This window comes from Pundamilia nyererei, unplaced genomic scaffold (genome assembly GCF_000239375.1).
Source record: "Pundamilia nyererei isolate P.nyererei 1_Seehausen unplaced genomic scaffold, PunNye1.0 scaffold00171, whole genome shotgun sequence".
NCBI lineage: Eukaryota > Metazoa > Chordata > Actinopteri > Cichliformes > Cichlidae > Pundamilia > Pundamilia nyererei.
In genome coordinates, this window is record NW_005187572.1 from 1,315,888 (window position 1) to 1,333,093 (window position 17,206).

The 17,206-nt window shown below is 39.1% G+C and overlaps 1 protein-coding gene across 1 annotated transcript in view; it reads right to left on the bottom strand.

The window, feature by feature from the left end:
* The window catches only part of dnah6 (dynein, axonemal, heavy chain 6), a 57,642-nt gene that overhangs the window by 36,284 nt on the left and 4,152 nt on the right, over nt 1–17,206 (bottom strand). Inside the window, exons 3-31 of the mRNA XM_013914100.1 lie at nt 16,460–16,530; nt 16,128–16,310; nt 14,671–14,820; nt 13,741–14,079; nt 13,468–13,602; nt 13,251–13,344; nt 12,164–12,224; nt 11,771–11,957; nt 11,549–11,650; nt 11,360–11,467; nt 11,109–11,195; nt 10,903–11,023; nt 9,729–9,880; nt 9,408–9,560; nt 9,033–9,284; nt 8,774–8,902; nt 8,498–8,611; nt 5,402–5,545; nt 5,085–5,240; nt 4,842–4,892; nt 4,275–4,367; nt 4,049–4,168; nt 3,592–3,772; nt 3,162–3,258; nt 2,155–2,380; nt 1,297–1,461; nt 786–896; nt 513–638; nt 230–385 (exon numbers count right to left, since the gene is read on the bottom strand). Coding sequence (XP_013769554.1) covers nt 230–385; nt 513–638; nt 786–896; nt 1,297–1,461; nt 2,155–2,380; nt 3,162–3,258; nt 3,592–3,772; nt 4,049–4,168; nt 4,275–4,367; nt 4,842–4,892; nt 5,085–5,240; nt 5,402–5,545; nt 8,498–8,611; nt 8,774–8,902; nt 9,033–9,284; nt 9,408–9,560; nt 9,729–9,880; nt 10,903–11,023; nt 11,109–11,195; nt 11,360–11,467; nt 11,549–11,650; nt 11,771–11,957; nt 12,164–12,224; nt 13,251–13,344; nt 13,468–13,602; nt 13,741–14,079; nt 14,671–14,820; nt 16,128–16,310; nt 16,460–16,530 — 4,064 coding nt within the window. The remainder of the gene's footprint in view (nt 1–229; nt 386–512; nt 639–785; nt 897–1,296; nt 1,462–2,154; nt 2,381–3,161; nt 3,259–3,591; nt 3,773–4,048; nt 4,169–4,274; nt 4,368–4,841; nt 4,893–5,084; nt 5,241–5,401; nt 5,546–8,497; nt 8,612–8,773; nt 8,903–9,032; nt 9,285–9,407; nt 9,561–9,728; nt 9,881–10,902; nt 11,024–11,108; nt 11,196–11,359; nt 11,468–11,548; nt 11,651–11,770; nt 11,958–12,163; nt 12,225–13,250; nt 13,345–13,467; nt 13,603–13,740; nt 14,080–14,670; nt 14,821–16,127; nt 16,311–16,459; nt 16,531–17,206) is intronic.

Genomic DNA, 17,206 nt, shown 5'->3' on the forward strand with positions numbered 1-17,206 from the left:
GCTTGCTAAAAGGGGTCATCTGATTGTTTCCTTTATAAAATCATAGGGTCTTACTTTTACCTTACAACACATTGAGGTGACTGTTGTTGTGAATTGGCGCTAAATAAAATTAAAATTGAATTCTTAGACATTTTTTATTTAAGTATCACACAAAATTGAAGAACAGTCTAAATATACTTACAACTGGAACTCTACATTTGTGTGAATGTAGTTTTATATTCTCCATTACCGTGAGTGGTGTGATGACCAGCCTAGGACAAGCTCCCAGATATTCATAGCCATAAATGTAAGTGGACAGTGCCATTGTGGCTACACAGTTATTAAGGTCCATGTCCCAGTAGTAGCGCAGCTGTCTCTGCCATTCAAAGCTGGACCTGTTGTCAACCTGAAGAAAACCTTAAGTCAGTTGAAGGTGGTGACTTGTTACTAACTTGTTTTTGTTTTTATAACACTGATCGCAGGAAAAATCAGGTAACTATAGTCAGTGTCCCGCTAACACTACACTGTTGTACCTTTTGTCGAACTAGATCGGTGACTATGTCTCTAGCGTGAACATCAATGGTGATGAGGGCTGTGATGATATTACGATGTAAAGCAGGGAGCTGTCCTCGTACCAATGCTGCTAGGGCATTCAGTCTCTGGAGTGCACAGAAACATAATCAAGCAAGCATCCTTGGGTTATAACGTTGAAATTAAAGAGCAAAAAAAGTCCAGGTTTGTTTGATGAGGTTAAAATGTAACCACAGAATTAAAGAAGCAGTAAAAGAATCTGTACTGTGATTTACTTCAAAGTTGGTGCCTTCAAATTTCTGCAAGGCAGCAAAATGGTCATGGTCTCCCTCCAGGCACGCATCCATGTCCCTGCACCACATCAGCTGTGATATGGTCAGCACCACCTGGTGGGCATAAAGACAAAGTGAAGTTAGATCTTTTATAAACAAAAACTGAGCAAAAAGTATCAAAAAAGTATATAAATAAATTGAGAAACCTATGAAAGCTTTAGATATGACAGCAAGAGTCTGGTTGACTCATAAACAGTTATGCAGTGCTAATTGTTAATATACCTATAAAATGGAATTTAGTAGTAACTACATGAAATGATTTCCTGATCTGTTCCAGTGCCAATCTAATAAGTGACTATACACAGGATGGCATGCACCTGTGCTCCTTCAAAAGTCTAAAAGGCTCTAGCACCCAACTTTCCTTTAACACACACGTGTGTGTGTGTGTGTGTGTGTGTGTGTGTGTGTGTGTGTGTGTGTGTGTGTGTATGTGTGTGTGTGTGTATTTGTGTACCTGTGACGGGTGTCCAGCCACCACCCATTCCTCTCTAGACTTCTTCTGGTAGTCTACAATGGCAGCCTTGCTGAGCTGTCGCAGTGAGGAGAACATAGCCTCCTCCACTTTGCAAAGCCAGTCTTCCACATTTCCCTGTGCTTTCAGACCTTTAGCCAAACCCACCTTCGAGCACAGAACCACAGAATCAGTTAGGGTTGAGGATTTGATTACACCTCTTGTGCTTGTTATACTATTTTGTAATTGACACCTGAGCAAAGACTGGAGTTTTTCATGTGAATAAGAAAACCCAGAGCAGCAAACAGATGTCAACAAAAGAATTCTTGTAAAACAAATGTCCATGATAACATCACCTTTCATGTCTTATTATGTTTCTAGTTTTGGGTGCAAACTAAGACTTGGGATGTCCCTTTTATGCCTTAATTGGTACTTGCTAAGTCCTTGCACTTGAGATAGTTCTTACTATACTAAGATGGTTGCCAAGTGAGAGAGAAGTAGTATTTATTAAAGAGAGTATTTATTAAAGAGAGTATTTATTAAAGAGAGCTCAAACTATAAAATCCACACTTGCATTAAAAATTACATATACTTTGTGATTAGGATATAATATTATTCTTTAAGACTGTTCTCTTAGATTTTGTGCATGTGAGCTTCTTGCTTTCAAATGACTGGCTACCTAAGAATCATATCTTACTTGTATCTCAATGACTGGTTCAATTTAGGAATTCTAACCTGCCAAATGAGTAAAAAACATCAGAAAGTTTTTCTACTTTATAACTAAGACCTAAAGAGAGAATAACATGCAGAATTAAACACAGACAATAATGACCAGATGACTGAAGGTTCCTCAAGCCTGACCTTTTCTCCCTCAGGGGACACCATATTCAGGATGTCTGTGCTATATATGGTCTTCTGCTCTCCATCATCCAACATTTCTGGAGCACCAGAAGGTTCTTCAGGCAATAAAGCAAACTCCAGTCGAGTGATGGCATCAAAACACTTCCTGAGGTGAGGCTGCACTGCCTGAGGGTTACGTGTCTGAGCAAGAATCTTTAGCAGTTCATCATTGGATAAGAAGTAAAACCTGTAAGTCACAGACAAAAGGTACATAGCACAGCATGCAAACAATCTAACAATAATGTTTGTCATTTTCTAAAAACAAAAAATGTAAAATATGAATAATTAGACATTAAGAGATCAGATTGTCTATGAAACATATCTAAAGGAAGGAAAAGAATATTACATTGCCATGATCTTCAATCAGATGTCGATAGACTAAACATGAAAATTGTTGCTTTCAAAATGTACTTTTGGTGAACCCAGATTACCGCGGCATCCACAAAGAATCTTTCAAACTCCGCATCTTTAATTACATTTAAAAATTAAACATGCTGCCGATTGATTTTTATGAATCAATCGGCAGCATGAGATTTTTATGAAGATCAAGCAAAGTGAAGTTTAAAACAGTCCATTCAAAATGTGTGTAAATTCAGAATTTACACTGTTGTTGTAGAAGTCTCAAAAACTCAAAGAATGCACAAAACTTGCATATCAAATATGATATACTTGGTGTGGTGGAATAAGGGGTTTTAAAATCACATACAACCATATTTTATTCACACAACAGAAAACATCAAATGTCACAACAAATTTTTAAAAAAAATGAGGACAGGGCCGTGTTTATGACTGTGTAGCATCCCATCTGATTTTAACTGGGATGTCTGGGAACTGAAGATACTAGTTGCTGGTGTCTGGTGTTGACAGCATTGTTTTTCTACTCTTATCTGAGGCTTCTAGCTGCAATACAGTGTACAGGCCTGCTTTTCTATCATGTAACAAACAAACAAATCATGTGTACATAGTACCTTGGGAAGATGACTCTCTTGGACTCCAGGTAAGCTTCCAGACACTTCTGTATCTCATCCAAAAGAGCATTGTTCTGCTGCAAAGTCTCCAACAGACCTTTTGGGATAAAACAACAGGCTTGTATGCAGTGTGTCAGCATAGTCGCCTTCATGAATGCATGTATTTGCATGTACAGTAATTCTGCCTTCGTCTTTCAGCATTAACATCCCTACAATGCTGTTTTAATGCATCGTGTTTGGTCACTGTGCCTCGCCGGCTTAAAGTCTGAACTGGGTCCTGTCTGTCTTTTGTTGTTGTTGTGGGTGATGTGTTCAGCTGTGAGCTGCAAAGCTACAGCCGTGTGTGTAAACCAGCAACCATGAAAATAAAGAATGCTGAAAACCGCTGAAACACAGTCCCATCTGTCATGAATCATTTACAGTCACATACCAGTCTGTGTGGCTGCATCAAAAGCATTGGGCATCCAGTTAACTTTAGCCATGATCTCTTCCCAGGACTTGTCAACTTTAAGAAACATTTCTGACTCAGCAGGCAGCTGTCTTTTTATGTCTGGAGCCAAAAAGATACTTTCTAGGTATAACCAGTTCCTTTGACATGTAAGCCACTCCTCCTAGAAAGGAAAAAAAGAAACACAGTGAGCAGACAGAGTATATAAAATGCATAGGAATTAATGAAAAAGACAAAAAACTCAACAATGTTCCCTTAAACCATCTACTGAACTCAGTAAACTTTGAAAAATCATATATTTTGCAAGTATTGTGTTTTCTTTTCTATAGCCACTGAGGAAAGCCAATGTGAATGAAACTGGATCTGCATTTAAGAAAGCAAACCTTTATTACAGCTGAACCAGTTTCACTTAGAAATAAACTATTTTAAAAGACTTTACCAATGTTTGGTTAAAAAGGATCAGCTGTGTCAGCAATTTCTTGACCCTCCCGTTGATGGGAGCTACATAGCGTGAGGATGCCACTGCGCCCACACTGATAATGCTGTCATCCAGGAGTACCTTCACACATAAATAAACACAGAGGGATGAAACATAAACATTTAGAGATACTGAAACACTGGTGATGTTTTACAATAGACTGCATGAAAGTGCAACTCATCACAACCTGGATATCATCCGTGCCTCCCAAGATAAAGACATCCTTAGTGTCACCATGGGACAGCACAGTAAACTCTGTGTTCTTCCACAAATCCTCCACCTGCAAGACCCATTAGGAGTGCTTCATCAACACGCAGTAACACATGGAATTTCTTAAATATCGTTTTGCATGCATCTTTATTCTCCCATAAACGTGAATTTCCAAAAGGAGCGTAGATATTGTGTTGAGTAGTGTGCTAAATCTGTCACTGCAGCCAAAACAGTTAACCTGTCTATGGTGGAAACATCTGCTGCATTAGACCTCTTATGCTATTATAGTTATAGCCATGTAACGTGTCGTATCTTGTCTTGTTAATTGGTTATGCAAACGTAGCTAACTGTTTCTTCCCTTTTACACTAATAGATTAGCATTTTTTCTCTGAAATCAAGTAACATTTGAGTGGCTTTTACTCATATTTGGGTATAAAATGTGGGGATAGTATATTAAATAGAGAGATATGTAAATGTAACTTCTAATTTAGTACTTTTAATGAGATGTAATATCTGTATAAATAGTTATATTTAACCCACATACCTTTGTGATAATGGTCTCCACTGATGCCTCACCTGAAGCTTGTCCTGAAACCTAAAAGTTAATATTTGTGTCAGTTCCTAAGGAGTTTGCCATAACTATAGTTGCAATTTAATGATGAGCTGATAAATTTGGGATCTCTAATCAATCTGTAACTTTTATTAGGTATTAGGATGTGTTGTGTACTCAGTAGTACCCAGAGTCTCCTAAGCAGAACAAGCAAATCTCATATTATATACATTTTACCTCCTGAATCTCCTTGCCATATGAGAAAACACTGAGCTCCTCTAAACCAGCTACGGTAAGTTCATCCACATTGAGGGAAGTCCCCACCAAAGACTCCAAAGTCTTCCAATGTTCCGGTTTCAGACATGGGTTACGAAGATCAGTGATCACAGGCAGCTAAAAAAAAGAACACATAAATACCACTTGGGCAGTCACAAAAACAGTCTATTACTTTCAGCCCATATTTTAATGTGGTATGATTTTATAAAGAGGCTGCTGGCAACATTATCTATGAAACAAAAAATATGAGATATTTCATAACACTTTTTTCTACCCACTCTGTGCATCATCACGTCCACCTTGTTCTTCAGACAGGGAACTATATTGTTACGTGGCAGACCCTTCTCAAGCTGGTTGACGTACTTGTTGTATTTGTTGACTTGTGAGCTAAACTGCTCCATGTCCAGTTGTTGAAGCGTGCTCTAGTGATGGATAAAATGAAAGAACACAGTAGAGCTAATGGCATTCATTTATAAACTGTACTTTATAGTGTATGCATGGACAGACTTGCAATACAGTGGAGGAAATAATCATTTAATCCCCTGCTAAATTTGTAACTTGGCTCACTTACAAAGAAATGAACAGTGTCTTGTTTTCATGGAGAGAGACGGAATATCATCTAAATATCCATATAAATAAACAGTGCATAAAAGTTATAAATTATTTTGCATGTAATTAATTGAAATCATTAAGTGAAAGTATTTGTTCCCAAAGAAAAACATGACTTTGTACTTTACAGAGAAACCTTTGCTGGTAAGCACAGCGGTAAGATTTTTCTCGTAATTTATCACCAGGTTTGCACACAGGAGGGATTTTGGCCCACTTCTCTTTAATGGAAAACTCTCTAATCCTAAAAGATTTAGAGCTATCTTAACAGTCGCATGGCTGTTCCTTCCATAGATTTTTCTATCGGGATTCAGGTCAACAGACTGAATTGGCCATTCAATAACATTAATGTGCTTCCTATTTAGCCGCTCCATTGTTGCCTTGGTGGTATGTTAGGGTCATTGTCATGCTGGAAGATCCATCCACAGTGTTCTTCAGTGTTCTGGCTGAGGGGACTAAATTCCCAAGATTTTGTGTATAGGGCCCTGTCCCAGCTTGATATTACTTTTATCCAACCACAGCAATTTCTTCAAAGTCTTCTCTGAATCATTTAGATGTTTTTTTTTCTTGTCAAAGTTTATAAGTCAAGTGTACAGTTAGCTTTGATTTTGAGGCAGCACAGTATGAAAGAGAAGGTTTACAGATACAGAACATTTAATACCAGAGACAGACGCTGACTAACATGCTACATTTCATCTTTATTATTTTCTAGTTGTGTTAGTGTTGCCATCACAAGTCTTTAGGTCATCCATTGCATCCAACACTGGTCTAAGCAGTGATGTAGAAAGCAACAATGGCTTCATAACTTCACACAAAGGATCCATGAGACGTCCAAAATCATCAAAGATAGCTGGAACATAGGCTCTGTCTAAATTATTTTCAGCCTTCCTTCTCGCTGTTTCCTTTTGTGATGTTTCAACATTTCCCTTCAGCTCCTCCAGTTTGTCCTTGTTTATCAGTGCACTTGAAAGATGGAGCAGACACATCAGAGTCAAAATCACAACTAAGCCTTTGGTAGTTGTGACACCACTCATGGTCAACTGTGCTGCTGCCATCAAAGTTTCTGCCAGTCACAAACAAACTGATGAATGCTGACATGAAGGACTGACACACACAAACTCACACACAGAGTGGCCTCTATGACACGGCTCAGCTGTGGGTGGGTCAAAGTACTTTCATTTCAATTCCAAAAAGTCACGTTCTCTGTGGGTTCATACTAGCTGTCTGTCATCCTGGTAACAGGGTAATATTTGTCAAATACAGACAGCTTTTATTTCATTATATAGTGACACGAAAATGGTTTAAAGCAGCTCCACATTTTTAACATTTGTATTTGTGAGTGTATGTTCAGACATTCAGACTGCAGACATTTCTTTTTTTTTTCTTTTCTTTTTCCTTTTTTGTGTCCCGTTTGGATCTTTAGCCATCAGAATTGTTGTCTTAAGGCCAAGAAAGATGCCAAGCGGATTTATTTTACCAAGTGGATCATCAGGGCCTTGCCATATTGGTCCATTTGATTGACCTTTATTATAATTATGTATTTATTTTATTTTCGGTTGCTACAAATGGGACAGACATGACTGGGGGATAGGACAGGGAGAGAGAATGAAAGAAAGAGAGGGAGAGAAAGAAAGAAAAACAAACAAAACACCTGGATCACCTGTATGGAGAAAAAAAACAGAAGAGAAAGCAAACAAAAAAAGAGCAACATAATAAAAAACAGCACCATCACAACAAACTAGCTAGCAGTAGATAACAGTAGATACTAAATATTAAACGATATTGTGCAGCACGCAAGATAGACAGCGCACAATGTGCTTTGAGGCAGCAGCCAAGAAATGTGTAGTCCGCGTCTGTGAACACCTGTGTGCACACCTGTGTGGATCAGCATGCTTGTATTCCAAAGGTTTCTCCATGTAACGATCTGCTAGGGAGTGTGGGGAGCCACAGCCCCGTCTTCCAGGGTATGAGGGTACGGAGCAGAGGCCAGAGGGGGTTGCGGTGGCGTGCCCGTGGGCTCTGCCGGCAGCCAGCTGTGCCAGAGAGGACCGAGCTTCAGGCCCAGAGGCCAGAGGCCTGAGGGCATCCCATCCCCCGGAAGGGGCCCAGCCGGGCCACAGGCGCCAGGCCCCGTCAATCGGCCACCAGGAGTGAGCCGGTACATACATGAGCGCCCAGCCCCAGACGACAAGGACCACCAACACACCAACGTCTGAGGGCATCAGCCACCGGCAGGGAGTGTGGTGAGGGGAGATAGGCCTCCGTACTTTAGAGGGCCTGAGATGTACCCAGAGAGGTTGAGTCTAAGACCCAACCTGACATATAGACACAGACGAACAGGCGTACGCGGACACAGACGTGCATTCCCACCCCATATGCACAACCAAATACTCGGCACTCACCCAACATGTAGACAGACACAAATAGACACTGCACAGATAGTCGCACTCCCCAAACATACTCTATATCCCAGGTCCAGGTACCCCCGCCCTCAGAGGGGCAAGCCGCACCTAGACCCAGGAGATGTAACCCTTCTCTCTGGGGTGGAGGCAAGCGGACCACCTCCTTATCTGCAGTAGCAGGGAGGCCCCGCATCCCAGACCCCAATCTGACGGCCAGCACCTCCTCCCAGCCCCCCAGCCCTGACGGCTAACAGAACCGAGGTGAGTGAAGACCCCAAACCTCCCTGCGCCCACTCACAAATTGAGCAGGTGGTGAAAGAATTACTTTCAGTGCTGTAGATATAGAATTAAACGTTTGCACCTCACCTGCTGCCATCCGTTCTGTAAAGGGTCCCATTGCTCCAGAGAGGTCCAGAGCAACTGCTTTAGCTTGAACATTGCCGTCAGCTGCTCCAGTGACTCAAATTTGGTCACCTCCATCTTTATTAATTAAAAACAGAGAATGGGAGAGTAAGTTGTTTTCAGGTGGTCAGAAGTTTGGCTTACAAAATTAAAGTAACAACTTTTTTTTTAGCACACATTGAAACTGTTATGGCCTGATCTAATTTCTATGAAATATGTTTACATTGAAAGAAGAAATACCTTGAATTTCTTCTGGTAGGCTATGCAGGAGGATGCTTTGGCCTGTAGCTTTTCTATGGAAATCTTGATCTCCCTCAACAGCAGATGCACTTGTGATGAATCAGCATTGATGTCTAGAATTTGTGGATCCTACACATTGAAATCCACAAGTTTTTAATTATACCAAATGTATTTCGTTTTTTTAAATTGTCCATTAGTTAGCATTATTAAAAAGAAAAATAACAACAAAATTAAAAACAAAGTCATCATCTTTTTATACCTGCAATTTAAGCTGGATTTTCATGTCCTCCTGTTTGATTTCCTTTATATCCTTCTGCAAGCAGCTGCAAAACCTTTCCATAGTACCATTCCGCTGTAGCACTGCCTTTAGCATGACAGAGCTTAACGACTCAATAAAGGGTTCCAGTGCGGCAAACTTCACAAGATCTTCTGGTGGTGTGGGAACTGAGTACATGTTGATCAGAACGTACATTTTGGATACTGATTTCTGCTCTTCTTTTATTTCTATAATCTAGCAAAACAAAAAATGGAAATATGGAGTCAAGTAAAGCAGAGAAAGGAAGCTGAGGAAAAAGAAAACAAGCTGCTGTTTTATTGGTTTATCGGATTTAATTATTAAACAGGAGCGTCTCACCCTCTCCTGAATCTCATCCACAAATGTGAGAAAGTCAGCCAGCTGAGCTGTAGTAGAAGGACTGAAACCTAGTTTAACTTCAGCCTCACAAACTTCCGTCACTATGGCGTCTACTTTCCTCTTAGCGAGTTGGGTGAGCATGTGATTGATGACCTTAAATCACATTTTATGGTCAAAAACATTTCCAAATGTTTCCAAAACAATCAAGAGTAAAATTTAGATGAAAAACAAAAAACAAAATAATAATGGGAAAAAAAATACATTTTAGTGGACTAACTTATTGAGTGTATTGCATGCATGTGCAGATAGGCTAATCCTAACCTCCAGATTTCGGAGGGAAGATGACACAAGCTTCTCTTTGAGCTGTCCTTTGTCCACAACCAGTAAACCGAGATGTGTCCTCTGCTGAATACCCGCGGCTTCCTTTTGCTGTGTGGGGTATAACTTGAGCGCTTTTTGAAAGAAGGATAAATCTGTGAGATAAAATCAAGAATTATCAGCAAAAAAGGAAATAACATGTATCTTGTGGTTTCTTTGCTTTTTGTAAACAAACCACAAGAACAATAAGTTAACAAGTAAAACTTATTAACTTATTATTCTTCGTGACTTTATTTTATTTTCTCCTATTCAGAAACATGTCCAATATCCCCATTTTGCTTTTTTAGACCGAACGTTTTCCCAAGAATATTAAAAGCATTTATAATGTAAGGTGTTCTAAAATAAACATAACAACCATCAAACTAAGAATGAAAAAAATGTTTTAAAAAATCAATATAGTATAGGCTACAACAATTGATTGACCCTGTAATGTTACCTAAACCTACAGTGATAAGAAAGATTCCATGTCATATCCATATCATTACGTACACTGACTTTTACTTGTAGACTCTGCCAAACTTGTAAAGAACAATTTAATTTGCTGAGAACAATCAAACTGTGGGATCTATGATCCAAGCTATGATCTAAGATATAGAGGCTTCAACAGAGAGTGGAATGAATATGCTAAAACAAAATATTGCTGCAAACTGACTGCTGGCTACAAGAAGAGAATAATAATTTTCTTAATGGAGTAGAAATAATAATATGTAATGGTCTCTGAAGGTATGTGAATTTGGTGACAGCTTGAAGTATTAAAAGACAAAATGAAATATGTTTTGTAAGGACACAATTGAAATCACACTGAGTCATATGGATCCTGTCTGGGCAGTAAACTATAAAACATTTCCATAACAAAAAAACGCATTAAAGAAAAGCAGCAGGCCAAGAAAGGACCGAAAGGACCAATGCAAAAGTTAAATAAATATTAAAAAGCATATTATGAGGGAGGACATTTGTCATATTTCAACGATACACCCAGTGACAACACATGAATGTGCTGTTTTTAAGTGTCCAACTATCTGGCAAATAAAACCTTTATCTTTTCAAAACAAAGAGAAAAAACACAGAAATTTACAGAAAGCTCTAACAGTGTTGATGCTGATGTACTGCACATTACCTTGATCCTGTCCCTGCAGTGCATCCAGATCCAAACTTTCATTCTCCTTGTAGATTCTCAGAAAGTGCTCAAACATGTGTGAGTACACGTTTGCAGCAGCAAATACAATCTGGAATGACCTCTGAAGGAGAAAAATACAGCAGCTCAGTTCAAAGCTATCAGGACGCCATGAGACCGTAGGAAAACAACACAGTAAAAACACTGACCTGGATGCTTTGCTTTAAACTTTGCAGGTAGACGTCATTGTTTAGGATAACTTTCAAAGAGGGTGCATTTTCATATTTATTTACCACCTTCCAGAAACATATAAAACATTCAAATAAAATCCCATATTAATTGCAAATTAGAATTCAACATAACCATAATACTTCAATCATATCAAAAAATCTGACAATTTTAAGTATAAATATGAGGCAGGTTGAAAATATGTTGAAATAGATTGAAAAACGTCACTAACCTCACCCCTTTGAGGTTCAATCACTGAATTAAAAATAGGATCTTTAGTAAGATCCTTAACTGACGTCACCATGTTCTCAAAATGCTTGATAAAATCTGCAACAGTCTCCTGTAGGAAATAGAAACATAATGTTGATGGGTATTTTCTGATTAGAAACAAAAAACTATACAGTGTAAAAACTAATCATACCCAGAAGTTCTCTTCAGAGGGTTTATAAGTCAAGCTGTTTGTGTCCAGGATCAACTCAGACATGAATACAGGATGGAATTGAGGAGCTTCTGACTCAATAGTCTGATGAAGATACATATATTGGCATAAACAAGAATGTGTTCTCTTGACATCTCGATTTCTCATGGCTACAAAAATAAATGCAATATTTTTACAGTTACTTGTACTGAATAACTCCCCTACCTTTTCATCCATCTCTTTTTCAGTACAGTCAGTGGCAGCGTCTGAGTCAAGGGTCCAGCTTTGAATGATGGCATTGCTGGGTGTTGGACCTGCCTGCACTTGCAGGAGAGTCAGTATTTCATCCACTGCATTCACTGCACAGCTGTGCAAGGTGGTGATAACCAAATAGTCAACAAGTCGAACAAAGCTGGGCAGGTAAGAAACAAAGACATCGTTAGTGTGACAGATGTGCTTGAGCCATGATTATCTGTTCTGTGTTTTTGCCATTTTGCTTATTTACTTGTGTGAGTGTTTTGTTATTAAAACAAAAAAGTACAGTATGCTTAATATACAAATCAATACAGAAAACATATTACATTTTGGGAAGCAAAGACAGAAATAAAATGCACCCACTGGATGACGTGGTTGAAGAAAAAAGACATGTTGGTCCCTGATGCGATCTTCTTTTCTTGTTCTGTGACAAACCGAGCATGAACAGGCTTTGAACTTTGTGATCTACATCTGGATATACAAATCAACTTTCTCTATTGTGTCAAGACTATCTCTGCAACCTACATCCCCACAGCGCAGCATGGATACTCTTTAAGTACCTATAATGCGTGTAGTGTGCGTAACATCAGCATGTCTGCTTAAATTGTAAGAAGAGAGCTGGTCACCCCGACCTCTTCAGAGATGGCTGTTGTCTCCCCCTACACAAACTAGTGAAAAGCTTGGGTGCTTCACCAACCTGCTGTCGTAGCCATTTTTGCCACGTGAAATCTGGCCAGTCAGAGGAAAAGTCAGGCTGCTTTCATTCATCCTACCCAACTCACCAGACAGTTACAAAAAACATTGTGCTGTTGGCAATTGCTACCTGACTCTCAGAGTCACATTTCAACAGTCGCAGCAACAGAAAACTGCATCACACCCATAGTTTTTAGAACCTGTATAACATGTATATGACGTGTGATTGTTACCCAAATTACTCCAGCACATTTCCCAGACAGAATATGGCTAGCCCAGTGGACGACACCTATTTAAGTTGTGGAATAAATATGCCTATAGAGGGTGGCCATGGTAAGTAAACAATATCTATAGTGTACAGTACCACAGTACTGACCAGACCGTGCCCATGCGGCTAGCAGGGGTCTAGCCTAATGCCTGAACTGCCTGAACAGCTGCATATGCTTGGTTTCCTCATGGTGTCTTACAGAGTCCACTGAAGGAAGTCTTTGAATTATACAGAGTCCATATAAGCCTATGGACACATGGAGTTCATATGGACTCTTACATATGAAATATGTAAGACAGAGAGATGAAAGAGAACAGTTGGTTACATTGTAACCCAGATTCTCAGAGTGAAGAGACTATCTCTCCAGTTCCAACCTGCTCAGAAAGGTCTTCAAGCCAAGGTTAACCTATGTGGCTTATATAGCCACAGTGGCAATTAGTTCGTGGCCACCAGCATGTGTCTTAAACAGTATCCACATCATGTACGCACCAACACGAGCTTTAGCATCCATCAAGTAGCGGCCACAGGTATAAACTGTCTCCTCCTTTACTAGTTCATGAAACCCCTTCAGGTCGCTGTATGCCTGATAATAAGAAAGAAAGCAATAATGTAATAATAACCTTATAACCAATGTAATGAAACAGACAATATCAGTATATACATACACATACACATATATATATGAAAAGTTCTTATACAACTGCACCTCTTGTAGTTGTTTGATCTTACTGTCCTGGAATTCCTGCAGTGTGTATGCATACTTTTTCTTCACGTGACAGAAGCCCGTTTCAATAAGTTGGCAGCACATTTTCCTAATATCCATCAGTGCAGGACTTAGATTCTGATTAACATAGACAAATGTAAAGAACATGATAAAAGAACCACACTCTTATTAAAATCTGTATAATTCAAAGACTTTCTCTCTCTGAAAATATTTAGAGATCACTAAAAACAGACCTCAGTTTGTACATGCACATACCGGGATGACAATAAACAAATTTTTTTGTAGTGACTCCCTGGCCAAAGTCATCTTGTTGGCACGAACATTTCTGTGCCAGACATAGAAAGGTTTCCATAGTCTGTAGCGTGCAAAGAAGGGGATGCATCGCAGCTTGCATACGTTCTTTTCCCAGCGCTTCACAATTAGCAATCCTGCATCATCACCATCAGACTCCGAAATCACAGTTTGACTGTCAGTCAAAACAAAGTCAGTACTGTGGTACTCATTAAGTTGAGATTTGGAAGTATAGTCCCGCTGTATATAACTCTTAATGGGAAGCCTTGGGAGAGGGGGGGTTGACATCACACCCTTTAAGGGCTGAGGAAAGAAGAGAGAAGTTAAGTTTTCCAGTTATAGTGGCAATTATGACAGAAAATTGCTTTAGACATATTTTGGAACTACCTATTCACTGTACACTATAGATATTGTTTACTGATGTACTACAGCACTATATTGCTTTTTAATGTAAAATATGCTACCATGATTACAAATTCCTCAAACAAGCTTTATTTGTCACATACACAATCATACAGAGTACGATACGCAGTGAAATGTTTCGCGTCTGAGCTGCTGACAGGCTGCAGAAGTAGCCACACCATTCCAGGGCTTGGTTTTTAGCATGGGGGGTCTAACCAGGACCCTTACTTAATGGATACTGGGTGGGAATCAAACTTCCGACTCCCACTCCAAAGGTGTGTAGTGTTACCGCTACATTATCAAGCTGCCTGAATATGTCAAGGGACCTCTTTTATGACACAGTATTTACTTTAACTAACTTTAACTTATAAATACTAGACTAGAGTACTTTCTGTACTGTGTGTGCAATGCTTGCGACATCAGACAAGGACTGGTCACACAATATTTTAAAGGGCAAGCTTTTTTAAAATCATACCTATTGACTTCTCATACCTGTTGGACATTTTTAGTGGATGGCAGAGGAGGTAGGTGGACAGCTTCATGGTGCCTTTGTTTCAGATCTTTTGGTGTGGATGACTGCTCAGAGGCTTTTAAGTGTTGGAGACTCGGTTTCTTAGGTCTCACAAGTCTCTTTGGCACAACCTACATTAAAGCAAGTAAGCAAAAAACTGCATAAGCTCATAACAGTTTGATTCTTTTATGGATGTGAAAAGATTTATAACCATAGCTTTACTAACTTCCTAAAGAAAATGCAGTGTGAATGCTGAAAGCTGAATGGTTTGAGTTGAACTGCTGTAATTATTGAATTATTTAAGGAACATGTTGAAGCTGTTGAAATATACTAAAGCATTTCAAAGTGCAGAACTGGTGAAAGCCAAAGTTTGCACACAAAAATGTAGAAGAATGAGTGTTAATATTTCATCTGGATTTGATTAAAAAAAAACTCAAAGCGTGTACTGTTAAATATATAAACACTGGCAGCCACCAGAATAACCCCTCAGCCTCCTAGTAGATGCAGCTATGACATACATCCTCAGTGACTTCCTTTTCAGTTATTGCATTCACATGATTTCATAAAATAGGGCATGTTTATGCCTTTATTGGATAGCTCAGCAGTGAAAACAAACTGGGGGACAGGAACGTGGGGAGACAGAGGGCGAAGACACCCATCAAAGGCCCAATGGTTGGACTTGTTCTTGCGCCACTAAACTCTGGCTATGTGGAATATGGTCACCTGTTCACCCACTGAGCTAAGCCTGTGGCCCCTTGTGCAGACAATGCAATTCCAAAAAGTGAAGCAATGCATAGTTGGATACAGTTTTAGCCTAGAAACCAGGCAGAATGAATCCCTTAAACTTAAACCCTTAATCTAGGTGAATATTTGATAGTTTTGAGACGTTTACATTACCACTGTAAGATGCACCTTCTAAAAAAACCCAAACAAACCAAATTAAATAAATTGTACAACACAGTATTAAGCAACAAATTGCCACAAATGCCGGTGTAGCAAATATGATACAAATTAAAGCTCATACATGCAAACTATATGCAATTAAGAAAAAACATTTGATTTAATTTTGTCAATTACTTCATGGTTCAGGGTTGAAAGGATGAGTAAAAAAACCAAAACAACAAAACCTTTAGCAAAAAGACAGAAATCTGATGATTTCGCCTCCATGTCACTCAATGGCATTGTTTCATAAAAAACTGAATGAACTACAACCAACATGTAATAAAAAAAATAGTATAAAAGGGAAAACAAAAACTGACAGCAGTACCTATAATCACATAAAATATTTTGTTGAACCAGCTTAATAGCACTGCATTACAAAACTACTCTAGCAGCTAAATATGTATAAAAGCGGCAGAATGGGGAGCTGAAGATTTCAGATCGTTGGCTCTTGCAATTTTAATAGTAGGCTTTTTTCATACATATTCTCATCTAATACCTGTTGGTCAGTGGCATCTTTAGAGGATGGCTGAGAAGTTAGGTCGATAACTTCATGGCGCCGTTGCTCCAGACTTTTAGATGGCTGTGGCTCTGTGTACCAACCTGGAAAAATCATCTCTTCGCGAGCTTTTAAATGTAGGACACTGGGCTCGTTTCGTTTTACACATCTCTTCAACACACCCTACATTTAAGGAAAGCAAAAGACATGCAAAAGCCCCTAACATTTCATTTATTTTATGGATAAGCAAAAACTCCCATGGATGACACTGGGTATACAGTAAACTGGATTTCATACCATCTACCATTTGAACTTAATAAGCCAAGTCTCACCTGGGGATCTCTGAATGGAGGCTTTGGTGGGTCAGGGGGCTTCTGTAGTTCAGGAAGCTTTTGCAGCAGCTCTGTGACAGTATCAAGTAGAAACCAAACTTATTCCTAACATTTGCAAAAGAGGTTGACTACCCGAGACTTACTGGTTATATGTCACTCACTATAATTTTAAAGACATAAAGGCCTAGATGACCTCTAATTTCCTGTTTCTAAATTCAGATAGAAATCTTAGAAATGGTGTCTAACCAGATTCTTACTCTGCATGGCATTACCTGGGCTCCAGTAACACTGGGAGGAATCTTGAAGTTTTGACCAGGAAATGTCCTTCAATGTGCATATTAAGCAAATATGTAGGACTGCTTTCTTGCATTTACGCAAGATCCCTTTAATTAAAAACATTCTTGCTCAGAGTGATGCTGAAAAATTACTTCATGCATTTATTACTTCTAGGCTGAACTATTGTAATTAATTTGATGCGGAGACTCCAGCAACACTACACAAGCAAAAGTAATGAGAAACAACTTTATTCAGTGACCAACTGACCCTGATGAAGGCCACAAGCCGAAACGTGTTGGTCACGTTTCGGCTTGTGGCCTTCATCAGGGTCATTGTAAAATGTCAAACAGTTTGTGTTTAAATAAAAGCCAGGAAACAGATTTTTTTTTTTTTAAATGGACCTCTTCACAAAAGATGTGTTGTCCAATGGGGAGATTTCTCCAAGGGAGAAAACATTTTTGCTCAATGAAC